This window comes from Hemiscyllium ocellatum, chromosome 29 (genome assembly GCF_020745735.1).
Source record: "Hemiscyllium ocellatum isolate sHemOce1 chromosome 29, sHemOce1.pat.X.cur, whole genome shotgun sequence".
Classification (NCBI taxonomy): Eukaryota; Metazoa; Chordata; class Chondrichthyes; order Orectolobiformes; family Hemiscylliidae; genus Hemiscyllium; species Hemiscyllium ocellatum.
This window is the reverse complement of record NC_083429.1, coordinates 56,819,216-56,844,779: the sequence shown is the minus strand read 5'-3', so window position 1 is coordinate 56,844,779 and position 25,564 is coordinate 56,819,216. Positions and strand designations below refer to the sequence as shown.

The 25,564-nt window shown below is 41.4% G+C and overlaps 1 protein-coding gene across 1 annotated transcript in view; it reads left to right on the top strand.

Annotated features, from left to right (window-relative positions):
* Positions 1-25,564, top strand: part of grik4 (glutamate receptor, ionotropic, kainate 4) — a 147,167-nt gene that overhangs the window by 71,075 nt on the left and 50,528 nt on the right. Inside the window, exons 7-10 of the mRNA XM_060847029.1 lie at positions 848-1,009; positions 12,552-12,704; positions 20,781-20,885; positions 23,351-23,458. Coding sequence (XP_060703012.1) covers positions 848-1,009; positions 12,552-12,704; positions 20,781-20,885; positions 23,351-23,458 — 528 coding nt within the window. The remainder of the gene's footprint in view (positions 1-847; positions 1,010-12,551; positions 12,705-20,780; positions 20,886-23,350; positions 23,459-25,564) is intronic.

The following is a 25,564-nucleotide window of genomic DNA, read 5'->3' as shown; positions in this document are numbered from 1 at the left end:
ATTAATATTTCAAGTCCATCCTGAGCACCAAAGAAGTGTCATATGGACTCAAAATGTTAACTCTGTTTCTGTCTCCACAGATTCCCCTGACCTGTTGAATTTTTCCAGCATTTTCTGTTTCGTTTCTTTAACTGAAATGTAGTGCTACAGTGTAATGTGATGTCAGAATGGGTCACCATACAGATAGAGGAAATATTTTCCAGAGAAATCTGCCTGGACCAGTCCTGTAAAATACCTCCTGAGGAATGGCCCATCAATTGTCCTGGTCCTGACTGATTCATGTATCTGACATTTTTAAGAAGCATCTGAAGCAGAGTTACTGGACCCAAAACATTAATTCTGTTTTCTCTCCACAGATACTGTTAGACCTGCTGAGTTTTTGCAACAATTTTCCTCCTGATTATCAGCGTCCATAGTTCTTATTTTTCAATATTTAAATTAATGTTTCTGTAAGCAGTGCAATAGCTGGTTTCCACAGCGGAAAGCTGGACGGGGAAGATCAACGACTTAATTGCCAATTTGTATTGAGTTGATATGTAGCATGATCCAAGCGATTTTAATGTTGTCCCCAATGTGTTTAAACCACTAAAAGGATTCCTGCTCCTGATCACTGTTTATAGTCCCCTGCAGGAAATGCAAATATGTTCTCATTTGGAGAATGCAGCTTGGGGTTCCACAGGCAAATAGCTTGCCAGCTTGTACTGTGATAATCCGCATGTTGAGAATAAATACAGTTGTTGGGTTAGATGTTAGAGGGTGACCTGTGCCTCTTGAGAAGGGAAGAAGATTGACAGAAAAAATAAGCACTCGATGTCTAAGTTTTTGTTTGGTTCTCTCTTGGCCCTAGGAGTTTCCCCTTCTTCATTTTGACGGATTAGAAGAAGATTACGTGAATATATTGGGATTTTCCATCACCAACCCAGATCATCCACAGTATAATGACTTTGTCCACAGTCTGAACAAATCCTGGCAAGAAAACTGTGCACATGTAACTTATCCTGGAGCAGCAGTAAGTATCTCGCCTAATGCAAAATTGAACTGGGTTACAGTTTAATGCATAAATAACACTTAGCTTGAAATCACTTAATTAAAATATATGCATGACTTCCTTGTTTTCATTTCATGTACCCAAAAATGTTTATTGCTTGCCTGATTTTCTAAAGAAGACTTTTCCTTGGTGCCACTGATAGAATCAATGCAAATCTGGACCACTCCTAAAAATATCCTCCAAATGAGTGGGATAAACAGTTATCCTGGTCAGATTGATTTATACACAGTGTTTTGTTAAATGTATATTTCACTTCCCAGTAAGACATCTGATGACTGTAGTGTAAGACATTCCCGACCAACATATCCTGCAGGTATGCTCATTGATTGGATTTTATGGTATTCTTGTTCTTGAACCCCTGTTGCTCCCTAATATAGGCATTTTCTTTAATTCGATCATGGGGTGTGGGCATCATTGGCTGGACCAACATTTATTGCCTGTCCCTAGTTGCCCTTGAGAAAGTGATGGTGAGCTGTCATCGTGAACTATTTGCAGTCCACATGTTATAGGCAGACAACAATACCATGAGAGAGTTCCAGAACTTTGGTCTAGCAACCACTGAAAAAATGACAATATATTTCCAAATTAGGTGAGTGAGTGATTTGGGGGAGGCCTTGCAGGATGGGTGTTCCCATGTATCTGTTGCCCTTGTTCTTCTAGATGGAAGTAGTCATGGGTTTGTTGACTAAGGAGCCTTAGAGACTTCCATTATTAATGATTAGGGGAAATCAGAAAAGAGAAAAAGCCAACTAAAAATATGAAAACAGAAGGTAAGAGTTTTTAATAAATATTTAATGAATTAATTAAGAAAATGTGTGTTGGTCTATTAGAAGAGGACACTGGAGAATTAATCATGGAAACTAAGGCAATAGCAGAATTTAGAATGGTAAGAGGTGATTTGATTGAAATGTGCAGGATACTGAGGGGTCTGAGTAGCTTTGATGTGGAGAGGATGTTTCCTTTCAAAAGCCAATTATCAACTAAGGGTCTCTGATTTAAAACAGAAATGAGGTGATTTTTTTTCCACAGAAGAGTCTTTGGAACTCTCTTTGTCAAAAGGCAGTGGAAGTGCTCTTTGATGGACAACTTTATTTTTCATCTTCAGGCCAGTGAGGGTATTTTCACTTCCTCATCAATTTTGTTATAATAGCATTCCAGAGCTCCTTCAGCCTCAGCTTCAGTCAGAGCTGTCTGTCCTAACTTATTTAACCTTAGATCTGCTTACTGCACCTCGATTAACCAAGACAAGCCAAACACTTCTCTTGAATTAATTGATTCTTAAATAGAATTTCAGCTGCTGTAACACCTACTCAGAGTATTTCTTTGACCTCTGGTGATGGTTTTTGTTTAGCCATTGCTCTGGTCTCTACATAGAATGGAAAAAATACCCAGAACCTATTCGTATAACAATCCTGTTTCTTTAATCTCACACAGACTTGTGGGATTATAGGCAAAACTATAACTTTCACTCCTGCCAAATCATTCCCCAAGAGTAAATCAACTTCATTGACATCGGAATTTAGAGGAATGAGAGATGACTTTATTGATATAAACAAGATTCTTAGGGGGCGTATTAGGGTGGATGCAGAGTGTGTGTCTTGGACCAGAGGGCAGAACCTCAGAGTAAGAGATTTTCCATTCAAGACTGAGATAGGGAGGAATTTCTTCTCTGAGGATTGTAAATCTGTGGGATTTGTTATTGTAGAGATTGGGTTGTTAAATATATTCAAGGCAGAGGCAGAAAGATTTTTCATTAGTAAGGAAATGGAGGCTTATATGGTAAAAGCAGGAAAGTGTAGGTGAGGAATATCAGATCGACCATGATCTTATTGAATGGCAGGTTAGTCTCAATGGGCCAAATAGCCTACATCTACGATTGTGTCTTATGGTCTTATGTACCTCCAACAACCACAACCATCTTCCTATGTGCCACATATGACTCCAACAAGCTGACAGCTTTCCCCCATTTCCCATTGATTCCAGTTTTGCTCTGGCTCCTTGATGCCACACTCAGTCAAATGCGCCTTGATGTCAAATGCTGTCTCTGTCACTTCACCTCTGGAATTCAGCTCTTTGTCCATGTTGAAACCAAAGCTCCAATGAGGTCAGGAGGTGAGTGACCTTAGTGGAACCCAAATTCAGTGTCAGTGAGCATGTCATTTCTTTGCGTGTGCTGCTTAATAACACTGTCAATAAGACCTTGCATTACTTTGAAGAAAATTGAGAGTAGACTGATAAAGCAATAATTAGCTGGGTTAGATTTGTCTTGCTTTTTCTACTACTTTTTCACAGTTTTAGTATTGTTGTAACTATACTGGAAGAGCGTCACCAGGGGTATGGCTAGTTCTGGAATACAAGTTTTCAGTACTTTTGCTGGCATGTTGTCAGAATCCATGGCCTTGCAGAATCCAGTGTTTTCAGACATTTCTTGATATGATGTGCAATGATTTGAATTTGTTGAAGACTGTCAGCTCTAAGGCTGGAGATTTCAAGAGGAGGCCCAGATGGATCATGCACTCAGCATTTCTGATTGAAGATTGTTGCAAATGCAGCTAGTGTTGGGACTTGGGTTGCTACTCTCACCTACCAACTTCTACTACTCAATAAAGTCTGGTCAGTTTAATGGTAAGTATTTAACTGTAGATGAGTGCACACAAACTAGGAACAGGAGTAATCCATTTGGCCCATTGAGCCTATTCCACCACTCAACATGATCATAGTTGATTCTCTATCTCAATGCCATACTCCCACTCTGTCCATTCCTCTTGACACACTTAGCCTCTAGAAATCCATTTCTCTCTTAAACAAATTCAGTGATTTGGTTTTTACTACTTTCTACATTAGAGAATTCCAAGGGTTCACTACCTCCTTTAGTGAAGAAATTTCTCATAATCTCTGTTTTAAATGGCCTCTCTATTTCTTAAAGCAAGACCCTTCTTCTGGACATGCGAGTCAAGGGAATCATCTTCCCTACATCAAGTCTGACTAATGTATTTTATATATTTGAATGAGATCCCCTCTCAGTCTAACTCCAGTGAATACACAGACAGTAAACACAATTTCTTCTCATAGGATAGCCCTATGATTCCAGGAATTGAGTTCTAAATTGGAGGAAGGTCAATTTTGACAATATTAGGCAAGAAGTTTCAAAAGTTGATTGGGGGGCAGATGTTCACAAGTAAAGGGATGGTTAGTAAATGAGAAGCCTTCAAAAATGAGATACGAGAGTCCAGAGACAGTATTTTCCTGTTACGATGAAAGGCAAGGATGTAGGGGTCGGGAATGCTGCATGACTCAAAAAAGTGAAGGTTTGGTTACGAAAATGTAGAAAACATATGTCAGGTATAGACAGCAGAGATCGAGTGAATCCTTACAATATAAAGACTATAAGAGTATACTTAAGAGGGAAATCAGGAGGGCAAAAAGGAGGCATGAGATAGCTTTGGCAAATAGGGTTAAGGAAAATCCGAAGAGATTTTATAAATACATGAAAGACAAAAGCCTAATGAGAGAGAGTATAGGGCCCCTCAAAGATCAGCAAGGCAGCCTACGGTGGAACCGCAGGAGATGGGGGAGATATTAAATTAGTATTTTGTGTCAGTGTTTACTGTGAGAAGGACATGGAAGACATAGAATGTGGGAAAATAAATGGTGACATCTTGAAAAGTGTCTATATTACAGAGAGGGGGCTGGATATCTTAAAACGCATGAAGGTGGATAAATCCCCAGGACCTGATCAGGTATACCCTTGAACTCTGTGGGAAGTTAGGGAATTGATTGCTGGGCCTCTTGCTGAGATATTTGTATTATCATTAGTCACAGGTGAGGTGCCGGAAGACTGGAGGTTGGCTAATGTGGTGCCACTATTTACGAAAGGTGGTAAGGAAAAGCCAGGGAACTATAAACTGGTGAGCCTGATATTGGTGGTGGGCAAGTTAGTGGAGGGAATCCTGAGGGACAGGATTTATGTGTATTTGGAAAAGCAAGGACTGATTAGGGGTAGTCAACATGGCTTTGTGTACGGGAAATCATTTCTCACTAAGTTGCTTGAGTTTTTTTGAAGAAGTAATGAGCAATGACTGTGATCTATATGGACTTCAGTAAGGTATTCAACAAGATTCCTAATGGTAAACTGGTTAGCAAGGTTAGATCTCGTGAAACACAGGGAGAACTAGCCTTTTGGTTACAGAACTGGCTCAAATGTAGAAGACAGAGGGTTGTGGTTCTCATTTGTACAAATGATTTAGATGTGAGCAAAGGAGGTATAGTTAGTAAGTTTGCAGATGTCAACAAAATTGGAGGTGTAGTGGACAGGGAAGAAGGTTATCTCAGAGTATAATGGGATCTTGATCAGATGGGCCAATGGGCTGAGAAGTGGCAGATGGAGTTTAACTTAGATAAGTGTGATGTGCTGCATTTTGGAAAGGCAAATCAGAGCAGATGTATACACTTAATGGTAAGGCCCTGGGGAGAGTTGCTGAAAAAAAGAGACCTTGGAGTGCAGATTCATAGTTCCTTGGAAGTGAAGTCTCAGGTAGATAGAATAGTGAAGAAAGTGTTTGGTATGCTTTCCTTTATTGGTAAGTGCATTGAGTACAGGAATTGGGAGATCATGTTGTGATTATACAGGATATTGGTTAGGCCACTTTTGGAATATTGTGTGCAATTTTGGTCTCCTTCCTATTAGGAAAAATGTTGTGAAACTTGAAATGGTTCAGAAAAGATTTGCAAGGATGTTGCCAGGGTCGGAGGGTTTAGGCTATGGGGAGGGGCTGAATAGGCTGTGGCTGTTTTCCCTGGAGCATCGGAGGCTGAAGGGTGACCCTATAGGGGTTCTAAAATCATGAACGGCATGGATAGGGTAAATAGATGAGGTCTTTTCCCTGAGTTTGGGGAGTCCAGAAGTAGAAGGCATAGATTTAGAATGAGAGGTGAAAGATTTAAAAGGGACCTAAGGGGCAACTTTTTCACACAAAGGTTGTGGATTGAGCTGCTAGAGGAAGTGGTGGAGGCTGGTACAATTACAGCATTTAGAAGGCATCTGGATGGGTATATGAATAGGAAGGGTTTGGAGGGATATGGGCCAAGTGCTGGCAAGTGGGACTGGATCAGCTTGGGATATCTCATCGGCATGGACCAGTTTGACTGATGGGTCTGTTTCTGGGCTGTACGTCTCTCAGACTCTATGACTGTCTGTCATTCTGGTGAACCATCACTACACTCCCTCTCTGACAAGTACAACTTTCTGGAAACCAAATCTGCATACAGTGCTCCTTGTATCGTCTTACTAAAGCCATGTACAGCTGGCAAAGTTTGATCAAGGACAGTCAACATGGCTTTGTCTGAAGGATGTCATACCTGGAAAATTAGATTGAATTTTGAGGAGGTGTACATGAAGGTAGTACAATTGATGTAGTTTATATAGATTTCAGCAAAGCCTTTGATAAGGCCCGACAAGGGAGACTGATAAAAAAAGGTAAAAGCACATGGAATCCAGGGGAATTTGGCAAGTTGGATTCAAAATTGGCTAAGTGGTAGGAAACAGAAGGTGGTAGTAGAAGGCTGTGTGATTGAAGTCCAGTGGTGTACCACAGGGATCAGTTCTTGAATCCTTATTGATCATAATGCATATAAATGATAGTTTTTAAAAAGGAACATGGTGGTCATAGAGTTATAGAAAGTCCTACAGCATGCAGACAAGCCCTTCAACCAAAATTGGTCCATGCCGACCAAAATGTCCATCCACACTAACCCCATTTCCCCTGCACTTGGCCCATATCCTTCTAAACCTTTTCTATCCATATATTTGTCCAGATGCCTTTTAAATACTATTAATGCACCCGCCTTAACCACTTCGGCAGACAACTCATTCCATATGCATACCACCCTCTGTGTAAAAAAAGAAAGTTACCCCTCAGGTTCCCATTTATTCTTTTCCCTCTTACCTTAAGTTGATGCCCTCTAGGCCTCAATTACCCAACCCTGGGAAAAAGACTGAGTACATTCATACTGCCCATGCCACTCATGATCTTTTTTACTTAGAATATAGAACAGTACAGGACATACAGGCCCTTCAGCTCTCAATGTTGTGCCGACCTTTTATCTGACTCTAAGATCAAACTAACCTTTCTTCCATGAGTCTTTCAAGAGTCGCTTAAATATCCCTAATGTATCTGACTCAACTACCACTGCTGGCAGTGCATTACATGCACCACCAACCTCTGACATCTTCCTTAAACTTTCCACCAATCACCTTAAAATTATGACACCTTGTGATAGCCATTTCCACCCTGGGAAAAAGTATCTGGCTATCCACTCTGTCTACACCTCTCATCATCTTGTACACCTCTATCAAGTCACCTCTCATCCTTCTTTGCTCCAATGAGAAAAGCCCTCGCTCCCTCAACCTTTCTTCATAAGACATGCCCTCCAGTCCATACAGTATCCTGGTAAATCTCCTCTGCACCCTCTCTAAAGCTCCCACATCCTTCCTATAACAAGGCAACCATAACTGAACGCAATATTCCAAGTGTGGTCTAACCAGGGCTCTAAAGAGCTTGTTACAACAAGGGGTAAGCCCTCCTGTAAATTTAAAACCAACAACATTGAAAAGTTTTACCCCGTACAATAATCAGTAAAAATACAAATGGCCAAGAACTATTTAAAGTAAAAATTAACAACCTTATTTCTTAAAGTATAACAGAGAATAATTAACTAACCACTATTTACAATTTCTTCCTCTGACCTATCTTTTACCTTCCCTTCTATAATACTATTCCAATAAAACTCCCAATTAAGATTTACAAAACCATCCCTCTAATCTCAAAACCACACAGCTTTCATTCTTCTATTCGGATCTTCCTGTGTTTTCTTTTCTTTTTCTTAGAAATTTCTGTGTCACCGGTTAATGATCAAAAAGATATATTTTGGAGAGCTATTTTCAGGCATTCTGTTTACATGCTAGGCTTGGCAGTTCTCCTCTCAACTGTTCAATTTTCCCCAGTCTTATACCCCCCCCCCACCTCACCAAAGCATTGGATTGTGTCATTGGCTTTTAAGATTGTCAATATACTAAATTCAAACTGGACTGGAGTTTGATATTTTTTGAGGTATAGTTTATTGGCTGAATTCGAATTTGTTTTTTGTCTCCAGGCAACGAGCTAATCGAGTTTATCGAGCAAGTGTTACATTGTTGCCTTATTGAGAATACTTGGAGCTGTTTTTGGTAGTTCTGCTGCTTTTAACTTCCTTAAAGTACACCCACATCTTCTTAACAAGCTGCAGCATAACCACATGGCTCTTAAACTCAATCCCCCTGCTAATGAAAGCCAACACACCATATGCCTTCTTGACAACCCTATCAACTTGGGTGGCAACTTTGAGAAACCTATGGACATGGACCCCAAAATCTCTTTGTTCCTCCACACGGTCAAGAATCCTGCCTTTAACCCTGTGTTCTACATTCAAATTCAACTTTCCCAAGTGAATCACTTCACACGTTTCCAGGTTGAACTCCATCTGCCACTTCTCAGCCCAGTTCTGCATCCTGTCAATGTCCCATTGCAACTTACAATGGCCTTCCACACTATCCGCAACTCCACCAACCTTTGTGTCATCAGCAAACTTATTAACCCATCCTTTCATTTCCTCATCCAAGTCCTTTATGAAAATCACAAAGAGCAGAGGTCCTAGAACCAATTCCTGCAGAACACCACTGGTCACCAAGCTCCAGGCTGAATACTTTCCATCTACCACCACCCTCTGTCTTCTATCGGCCAAACAATTCTGTATCCAAACAAACAGGTTTCCCTGTATCTCATGCCTCCTTACTTTCTGAATGAGCCTAGCATGGGGAACCTTATTAAACACCTTGCTAAAATCCATATAAACCACGTCTACTGCTCTACCTTCATCAATGTGTTTTGTTACATCCTCAAAGAATTCAATATGGCTTGTGAGGCATGACCTACCCCTCACAAAGCTATACTTACTATCGCTAATCAAACAATGGTTTCCCAAATAATCAAAAATCCTGTCTATCAGAATCCTCTTCAATACTTGGCCCACCACAGGTGTGAGACTGGCTGGTATGTAATTCACAGGGTTATCCCTATTTTCTTGAACAAGGGAATAACATTTGCCAAACTCCAATCATCTGGCACTACTCCAGTGGACGTGAGGATGCAAAGATCATCACCAAAGGCACAACAATCTCTTCCCTCACTTCCTGTAGTAACCAAGTGTACATCTCATTTTGCCCAGGGGATTTATCCATCCTCATGAACATCAAAATTTTCAGCACATTCTCCTTCTTAACAGCAACCTGTTCTAGCACATCAGCCTGTTTCACGCTATCCTCAGAAACAACAGGGCCCCTCTCGGTCGTGAAAACTGAAGCAAAGTATTCATTAAGGACCTTCCCTACCTCCTCTGACTCCAAGTGCAACATCTCTCCACTATCCCTGATTGGCCCTACCCTCACTCTGGCCATCCTCTTGTTTTTCACATAAGTGTGGAATGCCTTGGGGTTTTCCTTAAACCTACCTGCTAAAGCTTTTCATGCCCCCTTCTAGCTCTCCTAAGCCCATTCTTCAGTTCCTTCCTGGTTACCTTGTAACCCTGTAAAGCCTGTCTGCTACGTGCTTCCTCAATCTTAAGCTTCCTTCATCCTGACTAGATGTTCCACATCCCTTGTCACTATGCTTTCCTTGCCTCAGTGGGACAAGCCTGTCCAACACTATCAGCAAGTGTTCCCTAAACAACCTCCACATTTCTGTTCTGCAATTCCCTGAGAACGTCTGTTCCCAATTTAGATGCCCCAGTATGTGCCCAATAGCATTGTAGTTCCCCCTCCCCCAATTAAATACTTTGCCATACAGTCTGCTCCTGTCCTCCTTCATGAATATGGTAAAGGTCATGGAGTTGTGATTACTACCACTGAAATGCTCTCCCATCGAGAGGTCTGATTAGTGGCCTGGTTCATTGCTGACAACAAAATCCAATATGGCCTCCACTCTAGTCAGCCTGTCTACTTATTGTGTCAGAAACTCATCCTGGACACACCTGGCAGGAACTACTCCAGCCAAACTCTCTGAATTAAGGAGGTTCCAATCAATATTAGGGGAGTTAGTCACCTATCACAGCAACCCTGTAACTTCTACACCTTTCTAAAAACTGCCTCCAAATCTGCTCCTCCGAGACTCTGTTGCTATTAGGGGCCCTGTAGAAACTCCCAACAAAGTGATTGCTCCTTTTTTGTTTCTGACTTCTACCCATAATGACTCTTTAGTTGAACCAACCTTGACAATTTCCCTTTCTGCAACTGTGATACTATCCCTGATTAGCAATGGCACGCCTCTACCTCTTTTTCCTCCCCCCCGCCCCGTTCATTTTGAAACATCTACACCCTGGAACATCCAACATCCATTCCTGACCCTGTGAACCACAAGTCTCCGTAATGACCACAACATCATAGTTCCAAGTACTGATCCATATTCTGAGTTTGTCTCCCTTATTCCTGATACTTCTTGCATTAAAATAAACACTTCAACCCATCACACTGGCTGCATGTTTGCCCTTTCCAGTGCCTATCCCTCCCACAGATGCTCTGCATGCTGTATCTGGCTGCTCACAACCTTCTTCATCATCTGATCCATAGGTCAGGTTCCCAACTCCTGCCAATCTAGTTTAAGCCCTCCCTAATAGTCTAGCAAATATCCCGCCCAGGATATTGGTGCAGGTGCAACCCATCCTTCTTGTACAGATCCCACCTTCCCCAAAAGGTATCCCAATGATCCACATATCTGAAGCCCTCCCTCCTATACCAGTCCTGCAGCCACATGTTCATCTGCTCTCACTCTCTATTCCTCGTCTCACTAGCACTTGTCCCTTTTGTTACAATATGGGGTGAACCCCTCTTGATTGAAACAAACACCCAGAAAAGCTCACCTCACCTCGCCTCATAATCTGTTAAAATATGAATGACAGCGAACTCCCAAATTCCACTATTTAAAGAAAATAATATCAATTTATTTATTAACTCTAAACGTGAACATGAAACAACAACTATTGAAAACTCTAAGCCCCCCCTTTTTCTTAACTGCTTATTATCTGCCTCCAACTCTATAACAGTATACCATTCCAATAAAAAAAACTTACTAAATTTACATCAACTTAATTTCAAAACCATACAGCAGCTGTCGTCTCTGGTCTCTTTCTTCTTTTGGCCAAATATCTCCTCGGGTCACAGGGTCATAGAGTCATAGAGATGTACAGCATGGAAACAGACCCTTCAATCCAACCCGTCCATGCCAACCAGATATCCCAACCCAACCTCATCCCACCTGCCAGCACCCGGCCCATATCCCTACAAACCCTTCCTATTCATATACCCATCCAGAGCCTCTTAAATGTTGCAATTGTACCAGCCTCCATCACTTTCTCTGGCAGTTCATTCCATACACGTACCACCCTCTGTGTGAAAAAATTGCCCCTTAGGTCTCTTTTATATCTTTCCCCTCTCACCCTAAACCTATGCCCTCTAGTTCTGGACTCCCCGACCCCAGGAAAAAGACTTTGCCTATTTATCCTATCCATGCCCCTCATAATTTTGTAAACTTCTATAACGTCACCCCTCACCTCCGATGCTCCAGGGAAAACAGCCTCAGCCTGTTCAGCTTCTCCCTATAGCTCAAATCCTCCAACCCTTGCAAAATCATCCTTGTATATCTTTTCTGAACCCTTTCAAGTTTCACAACATCTTTCCGATAGGAAGGAGACCAGAATTGAGCGCAGTATTCCAACAGTGGCCTAACTAATGTCCTGTACAGCCGCAACATGACCTCCCAACTCCTGTACTCAATACTCTGACCAATAAAGGAAAGCATACCAATCGCCTTCTTCACTATCCTATCCACCTATGACTCCACTTTCAAGAAGCTATGAACCTGCACTCCAAGGTTTCTTTGTTCAGCAACACTCCCTAGGACCTTACCATTAAGTGTATAAGTCCTGCTAAGATTTGCTTTCCCAAAATGCAGCACCTCGCATATATCTGAATTAAACTCCATCTGTCACTTCTCAGCCCATTGGCCCATCTGGTCAAGATCCTGTTTTAATCTGAGGTAACCCTCCTTGTTGTCCACTACACCTCCAATTTTGGTGTCATCTGCAAACGTACTAACTGTACCTCTTATGCTCGCATCCAAATCATTTTTGTAAATGACAAAAATTAGAGGACCCAGCAGCGATCCTTGTGGCACTCCACTGGTCACAGCCCTCCAGTCTGAAAAACAACACTCCACCACCACCCTCTGCCTTCTATCTTTGATCCAGCCTGCATCCAAATTGATAACTGCTTCCATTTTTTTTCCCAGTTACAACTAAACCATTAAAATAGAAGCAATTATTTTACAATTAGTGTTTCTGAATACAAATAGTACTTCTGAACTTTGAATAATCTTTTAAACTCTCACCAGAGATAATCTTCTGTCTCTTGCACCAGCTTTCTTCTGCCCTCTTGTTTGATGCTGTCTACGTCATTGTCACTGCTGTCCATGAACTTAACCGGAGTCAGGAAATTGCTGTTAAATCCTTGTCCTGTGGCTCAGCACAGATTTGGCAACATGGAACCAGCCTGATGAACTATCTGAGAATGGTGAGTAACCACATTTAGAAATCAAACCATTTAGGATTCTACATATATTCTATGAAGCATCATTGTTCTAGATGGAACTTTTATAGCATTGCTGTCTCTGATCTATATTAAACTAATTTGGTCTGTTCCATTTGGTGCGCATAGTACAGTTGGATAGGGTCTCGATAGAATCTACATTGTCCTCTGCTACTTTTAGTTGACATTTCCTATAATTTATGGCAAGCATTTTTTTGTTGATAAACATGTACATCTCTGTGGAAAAGTGAGCCAGTTGACTAGTTGAGGGTCTTTCTCGTATCCGAGCCAGAAGCTTATTGTTCAATTCCCAAGACTTGAACAAAAAGTCTAGACTAATACTCAAGTCCAGTCTTGAGGGAGTGCCACAGTGTTAGAGAGTAAGAGGGTCAGTCCTGAGGGCATGCTACACTACCACAGAGTCAATGCTGAGGGAGTGCTATGCTTTTGGAGAGTCAGTGCTAAGGGAGTGCCGCACTGTCAGAGAGTAAGAGGGTCTGTCCTGAGGGCGCGCCACACTGTCGGAAGATCAATGCTGAGGGAATGCTGCACTGTCAGAAGGTCTGTGCTGAGACTGTGCCACACTGTTGGAGGGTCAGTGCTGAGGGAGTACCGCACAATTGGAAGGTCAATGGCTGAGGTAGTGCCGCAGCATCGAAGAATCAGTGCTGAGGGAGTGCCACACTGTCTGAGGTCAGTGCTGAGGGAGTGCCGCACTGTCGCAGGGTCAGTGCTGAGGGAGTGCTGAGCTGTTGGAGGGTCAAGAATGAGAGAGTGCTGCACTGCTGGAGGCTGCACTATTGTAGGGTCAGGAATGAGGGACTGCTGCAGTGTTTGAGGGTCAGCATTGAGGGAGTGCAGCACTGTCAGTGGGTCAGTGCTGAGGGAGCACTGCACTTGTGGAGGGTCAGTGCTGAAGGAGTGCTTCATTGTTGGACGGTCAGTTTTGAGGGAGTGCCACACTGTCAGAGGGTCAGTTTTGAGAGAGTGCCACACTGTCAGAGGGTCAGTTTTGAGGAAGCACCGCACTGTGGGAGGGTCAGTACTGAGGGAGTGTTGCACTGTCGGAGGGTAAGTGCTGAGGCACAGCTGCACTGTCAGAAATTATATTTTCCTGATAAGATGTTAAAGCCCATCTGTCCTTGCAGGTGGATGTGAAAATTCCCGTGGTGCTACTGGTAGCAGACCAGGAGAGCTCTCCTAGTGAGCTGGACTCTATGTATCTTGTATCATTAAAACACATTTTCTATCCATTATCACATTACCAGTTATGAGATTTTGCTGTGCACAAATGGTTGTCACATTTTATGCTTTAGGACAGTAACTGCACCTCCAAAAGTATAAAGCAGTTTAGAACATTCTGAGGTTGTGATAGGTGCATTGAGAACAACCTAGCTCATAATGCCGGCAAAACCAAGGAGCTCATAATTGATTTTCGGCGGGATGTTACTCATTAATACACGTTAATAGCACAGAGATAGAACAAGTGGAGAGTGTCAAACTCCTGGGAATGGTTATCAACAACAATCTTTCTTGGACTCTTCATGTGAACGCACTGGTTACAAAGGCCCAACAACGTCATTTCTTCCTCAGGCTGCTAAGGAAATTTGGCATGACAGTGAATACCTTTGCCAACTTTTATAGGTGTGCATTGAGAGCATTCTGTCTAGGTGTATCACTACCTGGTATGGCAACTGTACATTCAAGATTGGAGACAGTTACAGAGAGTGGTGAACTCGGCCTGGACATCATAAAGGCCAATCTCCCATCTATTGAGTCCATCTACCAGGCCCGCTGTCAAGGAAAGGGAGCCAGCGTTCTTAAAGATCCATTCCACTCTGGCAATGTTTTCAACATCCTCTACCATTGGGCAGAAGCCTGAACACACACACCAGCCGGTTTCTAAACAGTTTATACCCTATAGTTAGAATACTGAATGGACTCACAAACTCTGAACATTTGCCTGTAACTGTGTTTTTGTTTTTGCTGCTGATTACCTATTATTTACTTATCTGTACTACTTAACTCTGTGATCTGCCTGTATTGCTCACTAGACAAAGCTTTTCACTGTGCCTCAGTACATGATTAGATTGCCTACAGTGTGGAAGGCCCTGCAATTCCACACCAACCTTCTAAAGAGTAACCCACCCAGACCCATTCCTCTACATTTACTAATGCACCTAAAACTATGGACAATTTAGCACAGCCAATTCACCTGGCCTGTACATCTTTCAGATTGTGGGAGGAAATCCAAGCAGACACACGAGAGTGTGCAATCTCCACACAGACCGAGGCAGGAATTGAACCTGGGTCCCTAGTACTGTGAGGCAGCAGTGCTAACCACTTAGCCACCATGCTGTCCCAATGTGACAATAAATTCAATTCAATTCAATATAGAAATACAAGTCTTTCTCTCTGTGAAGATGAGGAAATATGTTCACCACTGAACTATGTGTATCACCTATATACGAGTGAGACATCGGTACTACTTGTATAAGAGTGGAAACCTAGTTTATCTGACATCAATAAGCACCTTAGCAGTGATTGGTTTTTCTATCTCTTAGTTGATGGTTTCTTTTTGACATTCGGTGCAGCTTTAGCCAACTCTTATCATAGTAACATTAAGTTGCATTGGGTCCCATGTATAGAAACTGGCCACTCGACCCAAATAATCAGTACCAATGGAGACAAAGCCCTCACATCTCTTCATCTTCTCATATCAACATTTCCTCTATTTGTTTCGCCCCTCATTTTTTAATCTAGCTTCCCCTTAAATGACCTGGGTTATTGAGTTAAAGCAGAAAAGGAGCATGTGGCCCATCATACCTGTGCTGGCACTATGAAAAAGTATCCAATTAGTCCTTTTCCCCAACTCCTTCCCCATAACAATGCAATTTTTGTTTCCCTTTCAAATATTTATCCAATTGTCATTTACTACTGAAGATGTTTCCATCGCCCATTGATGCAATGCACTTTCAAAAGAGAATTAGATAAATATCTGAAAATGGGATAAAATGTATACAGTGATTTAAATATCTGAAAGTGTAAAGAAAGTAGATGAAGCAGTATTTCAACGCTTGGCATCTCAAAGTAAACCCACTAAAATCATGATCATGTCCTTCCACTATGCGGCTAACAGCAAATTGCAGTCTGACATCATAGAGTCACTGAGAAGGAGGCCATTCAGCCACTGTGTCTGCATCACCTCTCGAAATGAATATGACAACTTAGTGCCATCCTCCTGCCTTTCTCCCCTTGCACATTGAATGGTTATTTAAATAGAAACTATGTCCTCTTGAATGCCTCAATTGAACCTGACGCCATCCCATTTCCAAGCAACACATTCCCAACATTAACTAAAAGGTAAAGTTGCCTTAGTCTTATCAGACTATAGCATGACTCTCTCATTAAAGAGAGAGAGAGAGCTGGTGCTGATTTAACCAGAGGGTCACCACATTTTGGGTAAGGGGAGAGGTTGAGGAGAGTCCTTCATGGTAACCTCTGTTGTATGAAAAAGTTTCTGTTGTGCCACATTTGCCTCTTTTACAAATTACTTTCAATCTGTGTTTTTCTTGTTCTTGATCCATCTACAAACAGGAATACTTTCTCCTATCTAGTCTTTCTAACCCCGATGAGAATTTTGCAAATTTCTAATAGGTCTCCTCTCTGCCTTCTCTCCAAGGAGAACATTTCCAATGTCTTAGACCGATCCTCATTTCTGAAGTTTTTTATTCCAGGAACTATACTTGTTACCCTGTACTGTATTCTATCTCCAATGCATTCACATGTTTCCTTTAATGTGACAACCAGATCTGTGCACAATTCTCCAGCTGAGTCCTGACAAGTGTCTTGTACTTACTGACAGCCATTTGAAAGATTAACATAAAAGACCAGAGTACGCATCATCCAGAAACAACTTGTTCCAGCTGGGACTCCAGTGCACACTGTCTTCATACTGTCACCCTTGTTCTTGTGCCCTCTTCAGCAAAACACTGCTCCCTTGTATAAGCAGGCAGCAACCACACCAGCCTAGCCACTGTCCTCAACGTATCAATATGGATCATTGGTGGTACACTGAATTCAGTGGCTGTGCAAGAGCACCAGGCCTGTCTAATAACCACCTACGTCAAAAGGCACAAAAACACTGAAACTATTTCACTTTATTGAAGTCAATCCACAAAGATCTTTGGGGTCCATTGCATATGCAACTTAAATTGTACAGTTTTCTGGAACAATACGGATTTTGACAAAAATAATCAAAGTACCGTCTCCATATTGTAAAAAAGATTTCTTGGATGCATTTAAAGAATTCTGCTCTCTCTAAACTGTTCATGCTGTGAGAACCCCAGTAATGTTGGGGAAGTTGAAATCCCCTATTAACTGTAAAGTATTACTTTTATATGTCCCTGATATTTCCCTATATATCTGTTTTTCTATTTCTCTAGTCTGTTAAGGGGCTATAGTACATTATAATTGCTCCTTTTTGGTTTTTTTGACGTCTAACCCATATGGCTTAATTTGAGGAGCCTTCTGGGATATCATCCCTCCTTCCAATTCTAATTCAATCTCTGATCAAAATTTACAACACACCTTCCTCTTTGCCTCATTTCCTGTACTGTCTGAAGACCCCCATATCCTTAATTATTGAGCTGCCTGTCCTGCTCCTATCTCAACCATGTCTCAGTGACACCAAAGACATCATATCCCCCTGTTTTAATTTGTGCCATCAACTTATCTGTCTTTATCATCAGATTGCTCAAATTAAAATAAACACCATCCAACGTTGTCAGATTCCCTTGTGCCTTAGCTTGTCTACAAATGTTTATGCCTTCCTGACTCTCTTACTTTCTCTTCTAAATTTGCTCATTCATTCCCCCTCTATCTCCACCCTGCCAAGTTAGTTTAAAGTATCCCCAACTGCACGAGTAAACCTCCCCACAAGGAGGCTGGTCCTATTCTGATTGTAACCTATCTACCTTGTACACGAGCCCCAAAAGATGGTCCCAATGCCCCAGAAATCTAAAGCCCTCCCTCTGGCACCATCCCTCCAGCCATGCATTCAACTGGACTAACCTCCTACTCCTATAGTCACTCACACAAAAGTTGTAAAATGTCATATGTAAAGTTGATTGATGAGGGAAGAGCTATCGATGTCATATACATGGACTTCATTAAGGCTTTTGATAAGGTTCCCCATGGTAAGCTGATGGAGAAAGTGAAGTCACATGGGGTCCAAGGTGTAGTGACTAGATGGATAGAGGACTGTCTGGGCTGCAGGAGGCAGAGAGTAGTATTGGAAGGGAGTTTCTCAAAATGGAGAACTGTGCCCAGTGGTGTTCCACAGGGATCTGTGCTGGGACCACTGTTGTTTGTGATATACATAAATGATCTGGAGATAAGTATAGCAAGTTTGCAGATGATACTAAGATTGGTGGGGTAGCAGATAGTGAAGGGGACTGTCAGAGAATGCAGCAGAATATAGATAGATTGGAGAGTTGGGCAGAGAAATGGCAGATACATTTTGGAAGATCTAATTCAAGAATTATACGGTAAATGGAAAAACCCCTAGAAGAAATTGATGCACGGAGAGATCTGATGTTCGGGTCCATTGTACCCTGAAGGTGGCGACGCAGGTCAATAGTGTGATCAAGAAGGCATATGGCATGCTTTCCTTCATTAGATGGGGTACTGAGTACAAGAGTTGGCAGATCACGTTACAGTTGTATAGGACTTTGATTCGGCCACATTTGGAATACTGCATACAGTTCTACGTACAGCAAAAGGATGTGGATGCTTTGGAGAAGGTACAGAGGAGGTTCATCAGGATGTTGCCTGGTATGGAGGATGCTGGCTATGAAGAGAGGGTGAGTAGATTAAGATTATTTTCATTAGAAGGACAGAGGTTGAGGTGGGATCTCATTGAGGTCCACAAAATAATGAGAGGTATAGGCAGGGTTGATAGTAAGAAGCTTTTTCCCAGAGTGGGGATTTCAATTACTAGGCGTCATGAGTTCAAGGTGAGAAGGGAAAAGTTTAAGGTGGATAGGCATGGATTGTTCTTTACACAGAGGGTGATGGGTGCCTATAACACATTGTCAGCGGAGGTGGTAGAGAGGGACCTGATAGCATCATTTCAGATGTATCTGGACAGGTACATGAATGGGCAGGGATCAGAGGGATACAGATCATTAGAAAGTAGGCAAAGGGGCCTGTTCCTGTGCTGTAATTTTCTTTGTTCTTTTTAATTGTAAGAAAGTGGTACACACTACATCGTAATAATTCACTGTCTCGAAGAATGGTGACCTATTTCTCTTCTTCCCCAACTTGTCTAAATGCTTTCAAAGGGCTTATGTATGTAATCCACCTGGTTTCTCTCTTTCTGAACCTACTTCTAAAGTTGTATGACTTATTCATTTTGCACTTGTTATGCTTTTTTTAAAATTATGTCCTGTATTTATGTCCTTTAAATCAAGTCTTTCACTCATGTAGAAACAAGTAGATTTCTCAAAATCTAATTTATCAAAACTGTTTCAGAATTTTAAGAACCTCTAACTTCAACTGACTGACTTCTCCATAGAAAAGAACCACAGCCTGCTTATCCTGATAGGTTATCCTAATTGGTGGTCCCCGCTCAGTTCTGCATCCAGTCCTCTTAGAACATGATGATGCTACCCATTTAACAAGGTCATAAAGGCAGATGTACCGATATGTCTGAATTGGCAACTTTAAAAGTGGCTAACAGATACTACCCAAGTCAACAATCAGAAGAGGCCTTTTTGGGTTTTTTTTTAAAAACACTTGTACAATGAAAGGGGAGTGGCCAGATCTCCCAGCTTAGATTTGAAGTTGCTGGTCAAAGAAAACTGCTGAGGAGAAAGGTTCCCAGATTCAACAGAGGTTTTCTGGCTGACTCTCTCACTGACATGTCTCCTGTAAGAACCTGTATTTGATTTTACTTTTCTTGCCATGTTTTTGGGATGTTTCAGGAAATTGGAACATCTCTTTGTTAAGTTGTGGGGGATATTGTGTCCACCGGGTTTTCAGGTAGGTTGTTATTCTATTTTCTTGTCTCTTTTCTTCATGTTTCATTTAATAGAGTGCAAATAAATTCTGTTTTGTTTAAAATTGAATGGTTTGACCAGCTGCATCACTCCAGGTATATCCACCTTACACCTGTCTAAAACAACTAGAAAAGTTAGGGTCTGGGCTTCCTGCTTGAAATCTTTTGAGGTGGGGTCTAGATTGATTAGATTAGACTTACAGTGTGGAAACAGGCCCTTCGGCCCAACAAGTCCACACCGACCCGCCGAAGCGCAACCCACCCATACCCCTACATTTATCCCTTACCTAACACTACGGGCAATTTAGCTTGGCCAATTCACCTGACCCGCACATCTTTGGACTGTGGGAGGAAACCGGAGCACCCGGAGGAAACCCACGCAGACACGGGGAGAACGTGCAAACTCCACACAGTCAGTCGCCTGAGTCGGGAATTGAACCCGGGTCTACAGGCGCTGTGAGGCAGCAGTGCTAACCACTGTGCCACCGTGCCGCCCACAAATTGGTCCATAACAAAATCAAGGAGAGCCTGCTCTGCCATTCAAAGTGATGACTGATCTGTCACATAATTCCACATCCCATCTTTACTTATATCCCTGAATGCTTTTGTTTTAAGTTGTCAAATGCAGATTTAAGCCTTTTTTTTCTATTATCACTCCAGTGTAAAGGTAGCCCATATAACAGCTCAAATTTATTAATGTGGTACTGATGAATCACCCAAACAAATGGAATGAGTATTATTGGGATTAAGTGTGAAGCTGAGATTTATCAGAGATGAAGGGTAAGGAGAATATGTGCAAGACTTAAATAACTTTGTCTAGAAGTATGAAAATCTGCATCACGGTAGAGAAGTGTGGAAATAAAATGTATGTAAATAAAATGGATTGAAAGTATTGCAGTCAAACTAACTCTGGAATTGAGCTTCATGTTCTTAAGTTTTTGTCAGTGAACGTATTTGAAATGAAACTGTCAATGACCAATTTTTCATGTGCCCAAATCCAGGTGGAATTAGAAGGTCTAACTGGTCATATTGAATTCAACAGCAAAGGTCAAAGAACTAATTACATTCTGAAGATTATGCGACGCAGTAGAGATGCACTGAATCAGGTAACAGGAGAAGTTTTGCTTCTCTTAAAGTTTTTGTGTTGCTTCTTTGGGATTTGGTAAACAATTTTGCGAAATTGTTATGATATGTTGTCAGCAGCCAAACTCATCTCTGCAGAAAACAGGTGAAAAAAAAATTCAATTCTGGTTCCGCCATGATAGACTGATCATCTCTTCCCAAAGCCTGACTCCAACAATATCCGTTGCTGGAACATAGGGTCTCTTCCAGATTAGCCAGGACAAATTCCCAGGTACTGGCCTTACTAATAGCTAAATGGTGACATCTCAGCTCAGACAGTGCATTAAAGGTGTGAGGTTAGTCTGTATCCCAATCTTGAGTCAGACTGGTTCTATTTCCAAAGATAAATTTTTTAAATGTTACATATATTGACTGCTTGCAGAATGTACATTGTTTGAGCAAAATAGAAAGTATCTGCAAATATATTTCTGCAAATACAAATTCACCTCATAGACTTATATATGAGTGCATGTATATAAGGGGGGAGAGAGAGTAGGTGCATATGAGTGTGAGTCACATGAGGGAGTGTGTGTTTGTGTGTGTGAAAGCTTTGTAAAATGTGTGTGTAGGTGTGATGGAGTGTAAGCCTATGAGAGGGTGTGTGTGTATGTATGAGAGAGAGCTTGAGTAGGAGAGAGGGTCTGTGAGTGTATGAGTATGTAAGACTATGTGCTTGTGTGTGTGAGAGAGTACAGTGTAATAGGGTCACCTGTAATGTTACATGAACCCAAGGTTCCAGCTGAGGCCATGGTCATGGGTCCCGAACCTGGCTATCAGCCTCTGCTTGGCACTTTGCGTTGTTGTACAGACACGAGTTGCAACTGATAGGGTACCCTTCATTATCCAATACTTCCTGGGAGCCAAAAAACTATGCAATGCTTTTCTCGATGAGGATGAGCACCTCGCCAAGACCTCCCCAAACACCTTCACTTTTTGCCTTTAAACAACCACCAAACCTTAAACAGACGATTGTTTGCAGCAAACTGCCCAGCCTTCAGGACAACATTGACCACAACATTGTACTACCCTGTGATATCAACCACTGCAAGACATTTTAGAGTGTTGACAAGGCTACCACAATTACCTGTGGGGACACCACCCACCATGTATGCAGTAGGTACTCATGTGATTCAGCCAATGTTGTCTATCTCATACACTGCAGGCAAGAATGCTTTGAGGCATGGAACATTGGCAAGTCCAAGCATAAGATATGACAATGGATGAATGGGCACCGTACAACAATCACCTGACAGAGATGTTCCCTCCTAGTCGACGAACACTTCAGCAGTCAAGGGCATTCATCACAGATCTTCGGGTGACCATCTCCAAGGCGCACTTTAGGGCAGACAACAACGCAAAGTGCCAAGCAGAGGCTGATAGCCAGTTTCAGTAGCCATGGGGTTAGCCTCAACCGGGACCTTGGGTTCATATTACGTAACAGGTGACCTCACTACACTACACACTCTCACACATGCTCGTGCACACACACGCGCGCACACATATACACACACTCTTACATACTCTCAAACTCACGCAAAGCCTGTCTCTCGCACGCACACATACACACATGCACACTCACAAGCTTATACTCCATCACACCTACACACACGTAACAAAGCTTTCACACATGCAAACACACATTTTTTCATGTGCACTCACACCCACATGCACACTCTCTCTCATGCATGTCATGCATGCGCACTCATACATAAGTCTATGAGGTGAATTTGTATTTTCAGAATTCTATTTTGCTCAAAAATTGCACATTCTGCAAGCTGTCAATACACGTAATATTTTGTAAATTTCCCGTTGGAAATAGAATCAGTCTGACTCAAGATTGGGATACATCACACCTTTAATGTATTGTCTGAGCTGAGATGTCACCTTTTGTTATAAAATCTTAAGTTATCTTGAGAAGGTGACTGAAAAGATGTTCTGGGATTTACATGTTAATGAACCAAAAGTTGTAACCTATTCTAAAAGATGAAAGACTTAACAGCAATCCAGGTCTGTTCAATATATTATTCCAGTTGCATGACACTGATCTTTTGCTACAAATTCTGTGTCTTATTGCCTTATTCTCCACAGCCACCTGATGAAGGAGCAGCACTCCAAAAGCTAGTGCTTCCAAATAAACCAGTTGGATTATAATCTGGTGTTGTGTGATTTTTAACTCATTTCATGATGTAAAGTCTTATGTCAATGACATTTGAAAAGTAAAAAAAAAATGGAAGTTTTTGTTTAGGTTTAAGATTAGTAAATTGAAATATTGTGAATCATTGCTTTTTGCAGGTGCTTTTCAGAAAGTTGTCCTCAGAAAATTGACATCATGGTAATGAAATTGAAGCCGCTTTCAGAACAAGTGAAAATTAATAATAACAAATATTTTATGGTTTTAGCTCCTTTCCCTTACCCATCAACAGGTATAAAATTTTGTTTCCTTCCACAGGTTGGAATCTGGCACTCAGAGAATGGGTTGGTGATGGACAAAAAAAAATACTTTTTAAATGCTTCAGAGAGTTTGTTCAATAAGACTTTAATAGTGACAACAATCTTGGTAAGCAGTAGCTATAAACTGTACGTTTATTGTGTACATAATCTGTGTAGCACAACTGGAGAATGAAATGGAAAAGTTAACCTGATACACACTTTCAATGTTCAAAAATACTCACTCGTTGAACTATCACAGTTTCATGGTATGAGTTAATCATGAATCACTTCTGGTCTCCCTCTTATCGGAAGGATGTTGGGAAATTTGAAAGGGTTCAAAAAAGATTTACAAGGATGTTACCAGGTTAGGAGTGTTTGAGCTATAGGGAAAGGCTGAACAGACTGGGGCTGTTTTCCTTGGAGCATTGACGGCTGAGTGGTGACCTTTTAGAGGTTTACAAAATCATGACAGGTATGGTTAGGGTAAATCGACAAGCTCTTTTCCTGGGTTGAGAGAGTCCAGAACTAGACGGTATAGGTTTAGGGTGAGAGGGGAAAGATTTAAAAGGGACCTAAGGGGCAACTCTTCACTCAAAGGGTGGTGCGTGTATGGAAAGAGCTGCCAGAGGAGATGGTCGAGGCAAGTACAAATTATAACATTTAGAAGGCATCTTATAAATAGAAAGGGTTTAGAGGGAAATGGGCCAAGTGCTGGCAAATGGGACTAAATTAATTTAGGACATCTGGTCGGCATGGACGAGTTGAACCGAAGAGTCTATTCCATGCTTTGGATATCTATTACTCTATGAATCTAAATAGCATTATTCAAGCCAAGGCTACAAAGGTGATAAGATATAAGTTATCTGAGGTATATTCACCTAATTATAGTGACAATCCCATATAATTCTTGAATAGTACTCAAATGAATACAGTGAAAAGTTCTGTATTTCAACAGGATCGACTAGCTGTAAATTTAAATATTGTAATGTCACAAAAACAGCCATAGAAAGAAAATTTGGACCCAAAAATTGGTTTTAGATTAGTTCTGCTTGATATGCAAGTCCAAAGATGTGCGGGTCAGGTGAATTGGCCATGCTAAATTGCCCGTAGTGTAAGGTAAGGGGTATGTGTAGGGGTATGGGTGGGTTGCGCTTCGGCGGGTCAGTGTGGACTTGTTGGGCCGAAGGGCCTGTTTCCACACTGTAAGTAATCTAAGTAATCTAATCTAATCATATCTCCTTATTCTCGGAGGCGTGCAAGTTTGCATTGGACATTGGTTGACCATTAGAAATATCTATCCAAAATATTAATATCTAAATGAAGTTGATTCTGTAAGAGTATCAAGATGAGTAAATTGAATTGAGATATGCAACATCTATTATCACATTGAATGGTGGTACAGACTCAATGGCGTAGCTGACATTCTGCTCTGTGCAAGTTCATTAAGATGTTGATGTAGTTTAGAACAGTTTCTGCTTGGACTAGTCAAGTTTGAAATGATATTCAAACTGTAGTCAACCTGAACATAAAGCTTTCCTTTCCAGCAGCAGTTTAAATGTAAGTTGAGATTGAGATACTTGATTATTCTCATTGATGTTTAAAAAGCTCAGGGATTTAATGAATGCGTTAGAAATTAGGAAGGAGTTTGATTGAGTGAAGATTGATTGAGATTCAGTGATGAGATTGTATCAAATTAAATTATCAGTAAGAATTCTTTATGTAGATTTATTGGGTGGAGGCAATACCTCACCTCAATTGCAGTATCTTGGAAGAGAAAAAGAATATAAATATTTGAAGCAGGGTAAACTACATGACTGTTCACAAATAGTAGAATGAGTTTGTAGTAAAGATCACCTACAAGCATGGTGGATCAATAGCCTCCAATTGTCCTGCAGACCTACACAGTTCCCTGTTCTAACCATGTTTATTATGTTTGACCAGAGAATGTTGACTGATCCCTTTGACCTTTCTGAAGACATTTGTGACTTGCAACATTATTACTTTTTGCCTCCTGTCATTGCCAGATTTATGCCCACAGCTTACCCATGTTCATGACACTGCCCATATTATGCTAATTACACAGTTCCCAGACAATTAACAATTTTTGTGCTCACAGTTCTCGTTGCAAAAGTATCCCCTTTGCCTACCAGCTGCAAGTTGAGCGAGGTTTTGAGGTATAACATTATTATTTAAAAATTCTTAATTCTTCATTTAGGACAATGAGATCCTCAGT